At 49.1% G+C, this 13,554-nt stretch overlaps 1 protein-coding gene across 2 annotated transcripts in view; it reads left to right on the forward strand.

Annotated features, from left to right (window-relative positions):
- Nucleotides 1-13,554, forward strand: part of TMEM255A (transmembrane protein 255A) — a 48,052-nt gene that overhangs the window by 23,171 nt on the left and 11,327 nt on the right. Inside the window, exons 5-8 of one of the 2 annotated variants that reach the window (XM_032391425.1) lie at nt 225-293; nt 1,514-1,585; nt 1,996-2,084; nt 10,017-10,179. In XM_032391425.1, the coding sequence (XP_032247316.1) occupies nt 225-293; nt 1,514-1,585; nt 1,996-2,084; nt 10,017-10,179 (393 nt within the window). The remainder of the gene's footprint in view (nt 1-224; nt 294-1,513; nt 1,586-1,995; nt 2,085-10,016; nt 10,180-13,554) is intronic. The other variant, XM_032391426.1, reaches the window with a different exon arrangement.

The raw sequence follows: 13,554 nt of genomic DNA on the forward strand, positions 1-13,554 counted from the left end.
AGCACTTATGAGAACATTTGTAACTAATCCTCAGATTCTCGGGCCCATAGATGGGCAGCTTTCAGAAACTAACCCGACCCACTGCCTGCTCATGTGTGTGTGTGTGTGCGTGTGTGTGTGTACGAGCATGCGCGCGCATTTTCAAATCTTTTATTACCAATCAGAGCGCTTGCTGCTTTGTTTTCCAAAACCCAAACTCTTTGGTTTGCCGTTTCCCTTTCCAGGATCTGAAACCACTCTATGCTAATCGGTGCCACTACGTCCCCAAGACATCCCAGAAGGAAGCTGAGGAGGTGAGCCGGAATGAAGCTGCATGCCTTACCTTTTGGGAAAGTCTTCTGCTCTGCCTGAAACCCCCTTTCTTTTACTCCTTTTCACGGGCCTAAGGCTTGCCACTAGGTGTCTGTAGTTGATTTGTTCAGTGGGTCAGAGCACAAGTCTAATGAGGCCATGGTCATAGGTTGGAACCTCATAAGACCTAATCAGATTTACTTTGCTCTGTGGCCACAGGCTGCCCCTGTGACCCCAGCAGGCAGCCTCTCAGTGTGTGGCTTCGATCCCAAGAGGGACAGATGAGTACAGAGGCCACAGGGCAGGCCCCTCCCCCGGCTCTGCAGATGATGGTTTCGTTGCTTGGATTCGGTGCCCAGCTGGAAGAAAAACAGAAGCTCCACCAGAGCCCTGGGTCTGGACCAGGGAGGCAGAGCCTGAGTCCCACACCGCAAGACAGTTCGGGAAGCGAAATGAGGGTCACTGAGAAGCCTGGGCCACTTTGCCCGGCAACTTCTCTCTCTTGCCCCAGCAATCCTTGCGCTCCATGCGCCTCACGCAGAACTAGAGGCAGTGGGCAGTGAGGTGAAGCTTGGCCCCGGGTCATTTTCAGAAAGTGACCCACCCACTGCCTGCTCAGCGTGCACACAATAATCACCCCCCAACCCAGAGAGCCCTTGAATGGGAAACTACCATTCGACATAAGATACAATGAATGGTGCCCTTGGAGCTCAGCAAAGCGATGGCCCTGCTCCCAAAGCACCAGGGCAAATACTTCTATTACGGTTCTGCCTTTCACCTGCCCCCCCCCAACACGCTTCCCCCCGAATGCAAATTTGCCGTTTTTTCTAACTATCCTCGGGTTCAAAGGGAGGAGTAGAAACGTGTGTGTGCCGACAGCTTATCAGAAAGGCAGTGAGCATTTGCATGAAGGACCCGATATAAAAAAAAGTGCCTGTTTACCACGAATATTCTCTATAACACAGTGAAACACATTCACAAGCACTTCATTGCATCCATATGGGGAAGGGAGTCTGGAAAAGTTCTTGAAAGACGGTAAATGGAAAAATCGATGTTTTAAATTGTTTGCAAACTCGAGATGTGCACAAATGTCATTGCTGTTCTCTTGATTTCGTGCTGAGCGCTTTCTTGTGTTAACTTGGTGACTGTGAAAATATTAATAATGACTTCCATAGGTTCACTTGTAACCCTGGTCCCCCTAACCCTATTTTTCCTATATAAGGTCATAAGTTCCTCAACCAAAAATTCTCCTTCCGCGAGGGTTATGAGGAACCTTACCCAGGCAGCTAGAGAGGTACTATTGTACTTCAGAGTGCATGTGATGGCCCTCTTGTCTTCCTCCCCCTCTGCTCCCCCCCCCCCCCCCCCCCGGTTCCCCCTCCCCCCCCCCCCCCGCCCACCCCGTCCTCATTTCCTACTGTCATTTGTTCTTCCGTCTGTCCTTCCATCCGTCCTTCCTTCCTCTGCATCTCCGCCATTCAGGGATGGGGCACTGAGGGCTGTGGTCAGGGGGCTGGGCGGACCCCGGCTCCCCGGTGGCTTGTCTCAGGCACGAGTTCAGCCAGCCCAGGGCCCGCGTGGGGGTGTTCATCTGACAGCCGTCCATACCGTCTCCATCAGTCACTAACTCATATTTCCAGTCCCAGAGGGTCCTGCCCCCCATCCCGTGCCAGCCCATCTCCTCACTGTTGTGTGCGCCCTCAGGTGAACTGCCCTCACCTCAGCCGAGGATTCTGCACGCCTCGCATCCGGGGCAACACCTGCTTCTGCTGCGACCTCTACAACTGTGGCAAGTACGTGCTGAGCGCCCAGGCTCGGGGAATAACGGTCGGATGCCAACGGGGACTAGAAGGGGCAGGGGCGGGAGGACGGAGCGCCAAGGGCACGTGCTACGGATCAGAGGAATGGAAGGCGTCGGTCTGTCAACAGATTTCTGGCCTTCTCTGTGCCAGGCGCCGTGCAGAGTGCTTCGGAATATTTGATCTCATTTAGTCCTCACCTCTGATGGACGTAGGGTGACCATCTCCATTTTACAGATGTTGAGAGTGAGACTCAGAGGAAGCAGACACCTGGCTCAAGGTCACACAGAACTTGAAATGGTAGAGATAGGGTTCAAACCCAGTTCTGTCTTAAGTCCAAGTTCAATAGCACTCAACAAATAGTTATTGAGCACTTTCTCTGGGCCTGGCCCGGTTCTAGACACTGCTGATTCAGCAGCAAGCAGAATAAAAGTCCTTGCCCTGATGAAGCTTATATTTTATTAGGGAAGACAGTCGATAGCACATGAATATATAATATGCCAAGTGTTGATCAGAGGTCTGAGAAAAAAATGAGCCTGGGGTGGTAGATAGATAGTGACAAGGTGAAGAGCACATGTGCTGTGTGAGCCAGAGTAGCCAGGGAAGGTCTCTTTGAGGAGGGGACATTTGTGCAGAGACCTGAATGAAGCCAGAGGGCAACCCAAGTAAATACCTGGGGCAAGAGGGTTTCAAGCAGCAGGAACAGCAAGTGCAAAGTCCCCAAGGCCGGAGCGGGCTTGGTGCTAGTCCTGTCATAACCACTCTGGTTCTCTGCCCTCTAATAGCAAAAACATCACTTATTCTTTCTTTCAAAACATATTTAGGTGGTAGGAATACGGAGTCTGCTGCTGAGGAGCTTACAGACTAGTAGGGAAGACAGACGTGTAGACAACTGATTACAGACAACAGAGTGTGATAAGCAGAGTGGGGATCAGTGGGCATACTGGGGACCCTGGCCACCCAAATGACTGAAGTCAGAGTTGCTGGGGGACAGTGTCAAGGAGGAGGTGATGTGGGAGCTGAAATTTAAAGGGTAAGTAGGGAGTTAGAAAACAAACGAAAAGGGGGTAGAGGTGGGGAGGGTATTCCCAGCAGTTGTGTGGTAGGGGCAGTTTGACAGGGGGTAGGAGGTGAGGACTGAGCTATAGTCAGAGGCCCAGTCATAGAGGGCTCACTGGCCACGGGAATGACTTTGGACTTGACCCTGTAAGCAATCTGGACTCAACCCTAGACCCCATAAACCACTGAATGCTATAGCATAGAAGATGGGGAGCAGAGGGCCTGGAAAGGGAGAGAGGAAGAGAGGAGTTGGCAGAGGGGGCCTGGATGGAGCTAAATCCAGAGGAGTCAGATGGATGCAGCCCCCTCCTCACTCCCACTCCCTCCTCTTGGTATTGGGGGGCCTGTCCCTCTGGTCTGAGGATTAAGACCCGACAGCCTGGAGGCAGGGAGGGGACGTGGGGGGTTGCTCACACCAGCCTCATTCCGTTAAAAGGTTGGGCAGGTGGAGGAAGAGAAAACTTAAGGACTCAAATGAGGTTTGGGGATTATCTGGGAGGTTCAATTATTCATGTTGTAATAATAACTAACACTTGTAAGGGACTTCCCTCCTTCGCAGCGGTGATCGAGAGCTGGCTATAATTGTACTTCCTGAGCTCATCTTCCAAAAATGATCAAAGGAATGTAAAATAGGTCCTAGGGGAATTGGGGTTATTTTGCTCTCTTTCCTTTTGCCTCCCTGTCCCTCCCCTTCCCTGCTGCTGTCCTTCTCTCTCCTTCTCCCCGCCTCACCCACACACTGCTCTTCCCCCCCCCCCTCTGGCCCACTCCCCCTCTTTTCCCACTTCCTAGCCTGGGGTGGGGGGGCGGCGCCGGGTCTGGGAGCCGGCCAGTCCCGGAGGGCTGCGAAGTGACTTCTTGCAGACACACCTTTCTCTCTGCAATTAAGTGTGTTGCTGGAAAAGGTTTGAATAAACTAAATCCTACTTTAAATTCCATTTAGCTGAGTCCTTAGGTGAATTTTTTTTTTTTTCCGAAAGCGGAGGCTCGAGCCCAATGTATCTTCCTGTCAATCTGAACTTGATAATAACTGACTTTCTTAAAGCAAGTTATGCCAGTATGGTCTTCAAGGCTCTAAAGGCAGGGAACATGACTTCATCTTATCTATAGCCCCAGGCCCTGACACAGGACCGGGCATGAGTAAAGACCTAATGAAACAGGAGTGACATTTGTTGGAAAGTACCGAAAAGAAGAACACCCTTTTCACCAGGAAGATAAAGTTATTGGCCTAGGCAACTAAGAGGGGTCACGGGGACATTGTCCCTAAAGATCTTCAAGCCCGTAAATGGTTTTCACCTACCGAGACCAGCCCCGGGCATCAGTCAAGGCCCTGTCTGCAGTGCAAAGTTTCCAAAGGCAAAGCCACTAGGAAAAGACTTCCTGAACTTTCCATCAGGAAACAGTCCCACTGGGGTCATAAACCAAGGCCCACGAGACTTTAAGAGGCAATGATCCTACAATAGAGGGCAAAGTTTTTCCTTGTCCCGAGGCTTTCCCAGCCAGCGCCAGAGACCTGCACTCCGGGCCTAAACATAGCTAGCAACAAGCACTCTGAGAGACGCGGGGGCTTTAATTTTGCCGAGCGCGTATTTGTTTTCCTCACATGAAACCTATTTTTAATCGATTGGCAGCTCCCCGAGTCCATTTCCTGGAAAGAAGTCCAAGGAAAAAAAAAGTGGGAACAAAAACATCAGGCAGTGATTTGTACAGAGCTATGGAAACAGAGTTTCTACTGTCCCCTCAAACCCGCAGACCTTCCTTGACATCAAGGCAGTGAGGTTTTAATACCAAACATAGATTATTCCATTTAGCCTTGTGCAGGAAGGTGGCCTTCTCTAGGACACAGCTCCTCAGCAGCTGCCTCTCAGAGCACTTCACTCAGCTTTGGAGAGGTCAAGTCAGATCACTGGTTTCCAGCGTGTCACCTAAAGGAAATGGAAGGATATGGGGTGGTTTGTGAACTGCTTCAGCTGGTAACCAAACGAAAGGAGATAGCTTACTTTCATTCATTCCTCCCTTCAGCAAACTTTTATTGAGCTCCTGAAATATGTGCCAGGGACTGTTCGAGAAGAATAGGTATGGAGAAAGCATAATTTTACCCTGACGGAACTCAGTTTACCAGCGGGGTTGTGGGGAGGGCAGCTTAGACCCATACAAAGATTCCCATGATTCCAGGCCCCTGTGGAAGAGCAGAAGGATGCCCTGCTGCCTTATCCAAGATCTGTTGCCTCCTCCTTTGTTAAGGAGGCAACTGAAACACAGAGAGGTTATCTGTTTCTCCAGGCACACCCAGCAAGTTGGCAGCAAGAGGGTGAAAGCCCATACTGGGTCATCAAGCTCATGATCAATGCCACAGTCTTTGAACTCAGTTACTCAGTCACCAGGTATTTATTGATGACTTACGATGTTTCTACCACTGTGCTCGGCAGTGAGGAAGACACAACAGATGTGTAAGAGATGACCCTCACCCTCAAGAGGTTACAATTTAGATGGAGACGTTACGTCCACCTTGGCTGTAGCCTCAGCACCCAGCACAGTACTCAGCACTGAGTGGGCCCTCAATAAACATCGGATTGAATGACTAACTGAATTACTGACATTTGCAAAGTGCCAAACTAAGAGGAACAGACTGTCTGAGGCTGTGGGAGTCCAGGGAAAAAGCCAATGAATGGGGCACTGGAGTCCTTGAGGAAGACACTAGAGAGATGGGTATGGAAGCTTCAAGCAGTGGGAGAGGTTCGGACAGGCAGAGAACAGAAGGCAGCACCTTCCATGCAGGGAGAGAAATCTGAGCATAGGTTTGGAGTAAGTACCCAGCATGGCCAGCTCCGGGCTCCTGGGGGCTCCAGGCTAGCTGGAGCGCGGACTCCATTTTGGACTCGGATTATGGCAGGCTGAGGAATTTGGACCCCTTTGCCAGAAGGTAATGAATGGGGAGCCATGGAAGGATTTTGATTATATGAATTATTCCATTTTAAAAATGTTTGAGGAAGCTTAATCGGGCAGTGGTAGGGTCTGGTAGGAGGGCCTTGCGGGCCTGGAGACTGAACCAAGTGGAATCATGAATCTCACACAGAAACAAACCGCATTCATTTGCTAAACCCTGAACCAGGGCTAAGTATTAATGTTCTTTTCCTTCATGGTTAAGTAAAAAATATTTCCAAAGCTGCTGAACCTGCTCAAACTGGAACCAAACATATAGTATCTAAAATAATTGAGTATTTTTAAACAAACCACTAACCTATCACGGTGGTGTGGTCTGCGCCTTTCAAGTGTCAACCCTTTTAATAACGGGATTCTAAGGTTCGTTGCCAGAGGCTGGCTCTTAGAAGGGGAAAAAAAATGTAGCTACATGTTTTGCGGGGGGCTCTTATTATGTGCTGCCGTGGTGCTCTGGTGCATTCTCTCATTAAATCCCCCAGGCTTGGAGAAGTTAAGCAAGTTGCTCAGGGTCAGACAGCAAATAAGTGACAGAGCTGGGATCCAAATGCAGTCCGACTCCAGAGTCTTCTGTGCCGTCCTGCCTGTCTGTGTGTACTCGGCCCGCCCTCAGTGTGTTGGGAAGTAGACAGAGATAATTTGGGGGCAGTCAGAAGCTGACTCTTCAGCCTTCCTGCACCCCGACAACCCCGCACTCATCCTTACCCGCGGGCCTGCCTTTTGGCAGTCCTGTCTGCTCCTCTTCGTGACAGTAAGCTATCTTTCTTTTCACGGAATAGATCTCTTTATTAATAAGTGATACTCTTGAGAGTAATGCCTTAAAATCCCAATAAACACGGGATATGTTCATATTTTATATCAGAAGCAAGAATTTTTCAAAAGGATGATGAAATATGTCTTCTTTCTTGACCCCTCTTTTTTAGTATATGTGCTGCCGAAGCGAGCACATCTTGACCCCTCTTTACTGGATCATTTCTCCATCCAGTGTCTAATATCCTAGGTGCTATGGAGCTAATGTTATGGCCCATGGTTCTCTACTAGGTTCAGTGAAAAAAGAAAAGATAAGTAATATGAAAAGAGGTAGCATGAAATATAAATCTGGTTTGTTTGATTATAATTAATAATGATAGAGTAACAGAATTCGACAGTGATTTATGTCAGTGGTGCTCAGTTTTGATTTCGGGAGGCAGCAAAATGTCATGGTTAAGTATAAACTCAAGGCCAGAGTGTCTGAGTTCAAATCTCACCTCTGCTACTTAATTTCTGTCTCTGCCTTGATTTTCTCATCTGTGTGTAACAGGGATAAAAATAGCCCCTACCATATAGGGTTACTATAGAGATTAAGTAAGTTAGTGTTTGCAAACTGCTTAGAATAGTACCAGATAATAGTAAGGACTATAGCACTTTTTGCTATTATAATTGCATTATTTTTCAGAATTGTAGATTTGATCAACATCTATGATGATAGCTGGATATACATATTCTTATTTGATACTATCAAAAGGAAAATATTCTACCTGCCACAAGTAATAATTACTTTGGAGTTACTATGTTCATGGATGTATGCAGAGAGCCACGGGTCTTTAAGCTTTAGGCAATAAGCTTTCTGTGTATCCCTTCCTGCTTATGGGTGGGCTCCAGCTCTGCCCTTGAACATACTGAAATCCAGCTCAAATTCCGATGAATGAAGACAACTTTAAAATTTCACTATGGAAGCTTACTATTTAAAACAGTGGGTTTCAGGGCACCTGGCGGGCTCTGTTGGGTGGAGCGTGCGACTGTTGGTCTCAGGGTCGAGAGTTGGAGCCCCACTTTGGGGGCAGAGTTTCCTTTAAAAATAAAAAACAAACAAATAAAACAGTGGGTTTCAAACATCAGTGAGCTCGTTAACACAGATCCCTGAGCCTCACCCTAAGAGATTCTGCCAGATTCTGTGGGCCTGGGGCCTGGGAATCTGCATGTTTAAGCATCTCTTTCTCCAAGACATATGCACCCGCAGACACACAAATAACACGCTGACACACACAGGCAGGCACTCATACACACAAACACAGATGGTTCTGATGCAGTCTGTCCCGTAACCACACGGATGGCAAGTCCTCAGAAGAAACACCGAAAACACTTATTTTAAAGAATCCTAAGATAAAATAAAATCATCTGTGAAGTTTAAAAGTCTTTTCTTGCATGAACAGTCCCTCCCTGGTTCGCTTTGGAGGCTAAGCTTTAATTTTTTTCCCCCTTTTCACTTCCAGGGTTCTTCTAAGAGGGGAGTCCCACCTAATAACCACCCCGACGCCAGGGGCGTTTTGGTCGTGACTTTCATTTTAAGAACCACAATGTTGGAGATTCATTAGCGATTCCAGCGGCCAAGTTGTAAACTAGTTTGCAACATCAAAGAAGACAGGGACTTTCATTGAATCAGCTCAACAAGTGTTTATGGAGCACCAGCTAGATGTCAGGGACAGCAGTGGACAAAACAAACGGAGTCCCTGCCCTAGAACTTCCGTTCAGGTCGGAAAGACAGACAGTAATGAATGAGTGCTAGAGAGCAATTCAAGGAGGGTAATGTATTAGGCAGCTCAGGCTGCCATGGTAAATACCGTAGACTGGGTGGCTTCAACAAGAGACATTCATTTGCTCAGAGTTCTGGAGGCTGGAAGTCTGAGATCAGGGTGCCCACATGGCGGGGGTCTGGGGAGGGCTCTCTTCCTGGCTTGCAGACACCCACCTTCTCCCTGTGTCCTCACCTGGCCTTTCCTCAGTGTGTGCATGTAGATGGAGAGAGATTTCTCTCTCTCTCTCTCTCTCTCTCTTCCTCTTTTTATAAAGCCATCAATCTTATCGGATTAGGGCTCCACCCTTCTGACCTCATTTAACCTCAATTACTTCCTAAAAGCCCTGTCTGTGTCGGAATGCAATCCTATTGGGAGTTAGGGCTTCAACTTGTGAATGTTGGAGGAGGACGCAATTCAGTCCACAGCAAGTAATGTGAGGGACGGTGGCTGGGCGGGGAGGGGATGGGGGTGGCTTTGGACTGAGTGTGGCCAGGGAAGCCCTCTCCAAGGAGGTGAGATTCGGGTTTTGGGCAGCAGCTTGGCTTCAGTTTTTTCCTGGGACGTTGTTGTTGTGTTTGTTGCTGTTTTGTTTTGAAAGAGGAAACAGCGAAATCTTTGAAGCCTGAATTCGGATCCCAGCTTTACCACTTATGACTTGGGCAAGTTCCTAACCTCTCTGTGCTTCAGTTTCTTCATCTGGAAAATGGGAATGGTGATAGTATGTACCTCATAGAATAGTGTAAGGATTTGCGGTGCTGTCTAATAGAACTTTCTGCAATAATGGTAATGCAATATCTGCTCTGTCCAGTGCAGTAGCCCGCCTCTAGTGTGGCTCTTAGAAGTGTGGCTATTGAGCACTTGAAATGTGGCTGGTGAGCCTGAAGAACTGAATTTTTTGTTTTACTTCATTTTAATTAATTTAAATTTAAGCAGTCACGTGACTAGTAGCTACCATATTGGACAGCACAGATTTAACGAATTCACGCGTGTAAAATGCTTAGCACTGTGCCTGGCACGGAGTAAGGGTCAATATATGCTATGTAATACTGAGTACTATTGTATTATTTTTCCCAATCGTAGATTTGATCGGCATCTATGATGATAGATTGATAGGCATACCTATTCTGTTAGTGATGGTGACAGGTGTTTCCCTGGTAGGAGGGAGGTGGTTTTTTTAATTTATTTTTTTGGATAAACAGCAATCACACTTTATCATAGTGCCTCGCTCCCCCAGTGCATTCATGGCTGTGCTGTCCCTCACCCTAGCTCCCCACCTGCTCACCTGTCTTTTCGCTGAGCTGCGTGGTAGCCAAAGGCTCGGGGAACAGCCTGCTCCCTGGGGACTGACGGGTGTGTGCTTCTCCCTGTCCAGCCGCGTGGAGATCACCGGTGGGTACTATGAATACATCGACGTCAGCAGCTGCCAGGACATCATTCACCTCTACCACCTGCTCTGGTCTGCCACCATCCTCAACATTGTCGGCCTGTTCCTGGGCATCATCACTGCCGCTGTCCTTGGAGGCTTTAAGGACATGGTAAGGAAGGAGGTGCCTTCCCATTCCAGAGGCCCCTGCCGGGGGCCAAGGTGGAGCCTAGGAGATTGGAGGCGATGGGGACCCATGTTTTGAAGGGAGGAATCAGAAGCCATTGCTTTAAGAATGTAGCTGCCTTCCAACATCTCAAGTTGAAGGAACCAGGCAATGTCATTAGTCTGCAAAAATTTCTTGTTAACATGAGTTGCCCGTGTTCTTGAGGCACATTCTGGGGGCGGGGGTGAGGAGCTGGTGGCCTCAATTCTCCCGTTCATGCTGGTTATGTAAACATAGCCTTTCATGCTCCCCCCCCCCCCAAACACTCACTTTTAGTAGAAACCTTTCTGGGCAGTGTTTTTTTTTTTTTAAACAGATTTGGGAGAGATGGAAGAAAAGAGGTTTTTTAGCTCAGGTAAGAGTAATGCTAGTATCCCCCTCTCCAGGAATTTCATCCTGGAGTTTCTCCAGAAAGACCATGTGGGCTCTTCTCTTTCTCCACTGAAAGGGCCAGCCCTGGGCCAAGCTGTTTGCAGGGTCTTGTCCTCAACCTCAGCCTCCCCGAGTTCCCTATCTTCCCTCTCAACTCCTGGCCATATTTGTGTGTGTGTGTGTGTGTGTGCGCGTGCACCCAGTAAGTGCCCCATAATAGGGGGCTTCTTCCTTCCTGTGCTTTTAAAGCGTTGCTAAGCATTTCTTTGCTCATTTAACAAACCTTGATCTCTAACTACGGCGATAATAGCTTTAGAGCTATGGTTGTCAACCTGGCTTCCTAATAGAATCACCTGAGGTGCTTAAAAGAGCCCAGATGCCTGGACCCCTCCTCCAGAGTTTCTAATTTAATTGGTCTAAATTGAAGCACGGGCATCAATATTTTTACAAGTTCCCCAGATGGTTCTGCTCTACAGCCAGGATTGAGTACCACTGCTTTAGAGGGGTCCCTCATGTGTTTAGGGAATTATTTTGTGCCTAAAAGGGGTTTTCCTTTGACCCCAGAAATGAGGCAGATAGCCCCTCAGCCCGGGGCTGTTTCTGTCCCATTTTGGACTCCCTGAGGAACAGGAACCTGAAAGGCAGTTTGTAACTTGACCTTGGACTGTCAAAAGGCTAAGCAATGGAAAGTGAAAGGCGGGGGTAAGACAAGGGAAAAGAAAACACTCCAGAGCACGACCAAGTTGTCAGGAAGTTATTGAGTGTTCCTGCTGGTGACTCCAAGTCAAGAGAATTCCTTCCCCGCTCACGTCCTGTCTGTCCCTCTTTTTTTCTCTTCCTCTCTCACTTACGCATTTCCTTTTTTTTTTTTACACTTTCTATTTATTTATTTATTTTTAGAGCGAGAAAGAGAGTGAGAGCCAGGGGCGGGGAGGAGGGAGAGGGAGAGAATCTCAAGCAGACTCCACGCCCAGCGCAGAGCCTGACACAGGGCTCGATCTCACAACCCTGAGATTACAGCCTGAGCCAAAACCCAGAGTCGGGCGCTCAGCTGACTGAGCCACCCAGGCGCCCCTCATACACACATTTCTCATTCCTGCGCCCCTCCCCACGCCAGGGCAAGCCGGAGCACTGAGGAGTGGGGGACGCATCAGCATAGATGGGACCCTCGGAGGGAGGAGGCCCCGTAGGGCTGGGCCTAAGGGAGCTTTGGGGTGAGAGGGCTTCAGAAAAGCTGTTTCTGGGTTGAACAAAGAATGCCCTGTGTTCTTGGAGACTTTCCCCAGGGGGCGGCTAAAAGCAGAGGCGCCGTGCAGAATGTGAGCCACTCTGGCTGGAGGAGAAGCTCTGGGGTTGGCGAGTTGAGGAGATGGGACAGCAGGATGGGTGTTAAGGGTTCTCTGGAACATTCCTAGTGCTTTCAGACCTGGGCGGCCGAGCTACCCTGAGGCACAAATGCAGTGGGTGGTGGCTACTCGGTAGGCTCCATGTGGTTCCTGCAAGGAGTCAGTTGACCGTCGATGTACAGGTTTATTTCTGGACTCTTCATTTCACTGTGACCTTTGATCTTTAGGGGGAAAGGGGGTTTGTTGAGGGTCTGTCCTGAGAGGTAGCAGTGACGATGGTCCTTTATACGAAGGGCTTTTGCACAATTACTTTCTTCACGCCTCCCCACTATTACTACCTGATGAGGTAATTACTGCCCCCATTTAACAGATGAGGAAACAGTCCAACAGAGGTCAAGTGACTTGCCCAGAACTAAACAGCAGAGCTGGGACTGGAGCCCAGCTTTGTCCAATGCCAGAGCCTTTGCTCTTTCTACTGCACCCCAGCTGCCCGGACCAACGTTTGGATAGCCCTTTCCGGTTCCACAAGTGTTTTAACACACATTACCTCCTTTGTTTAGCGGCTTTAATTTAGAACAGTTAAAGGCGAGTTGTTTCCAGCTGTCCAGAGCTTCCTTAGGAGGAAAGGAGGAGGAGGGCCAGAGAAGTACAAATGCAGGGCCTGGGAACTCAGTCAAGGACCAGTGGGCAAAACGAAAGACCGAGCGCAAAGATCCGATTGGTGAGATGGGAGAGCGAATGGGAATGGAAGATGGGGGGCCCAGGAAGAGCCCTTACTTTGATGGCTTTACTAAAATGAGACGTGGTGTAGGCCATCCTGGAACATCAGCCAGGTGAGCCTAAATACCGTCTTTGGCCTGGGTCCAAACGCGGTTGGTGACTCGTGGTGTGCCTCCCCGCCGAGCAGAAGGCCCAGGGATCTGCAGGGAGGCCCACTGGGGGCTGGCTGGTGAAAGCCGTTCCTAGGGAGTGAGGACAGGAGCCAAGGGCTGGGAGCTGGCAGCTGACAACAGGATCAGCTAGGAGCCGCTGCTTCCAGAATGTGGCCTCCTGAGAGGAACAAGGATGTCCTCATTCCCCGACCAGAGGCGGCATGGGGAAAAGGATCTTTGAGAAATGTTTGATGAAGTGTCTGTTGACCCAAGATAGAAGAAGTTGAGATGGGTCTTTAAAAGGTGACTGTATCTTGCCAGTTTCTCCTCTTCGGTGTCTCTGGTTTGGAGGAAAGCAGGGAGGCATAAAAGTGGCACTATTTCCAAAGTCCGCAATCATCGCCTCAGAATAGACTCAGTCTCGTCCAGGCAAGACTGCGTTCACCATTTCCTGGGCCGCCTAGAAATTTCTTGTTTCCCTGGAGCTCAGAATGTGCCTGATCAGTGATGGCGGGGGGGGGGGTCTCACAACTTCAGAGCCCCAGAGTTGTTTTTTTTAAGATTTTATTTATTTATTTATTTGAGGGAGAGAAAGTGAGAGAGAGAGAGAGAGAGCACAAGAGGGGGGAGGGTCAGAGAGAGAAGCAGACTCCCTGCTGAGTGGAGAGCCCGATGCGGGACTCGATCCTGTGACCCGGGATCATGACCTGAGCCCAAGGCAGACACTTGAC

This window comes from Phoca vitulina, unplaced genomic scaffold (assembly GCF_004348235.1).
Source record: "Phoca vitulina isolate PV1807 unplaced genomic scaffold, GSC_HSeal_1.0 scaffold62, whole genome shotgun sequence".
Classification (NCBI taxonomy): domain Eukaryota; kingdom Metazoa; phylum Chordata; class Mammalia; order Carnivora; family Phocidae; genus Phoca; species Phoca vitulina.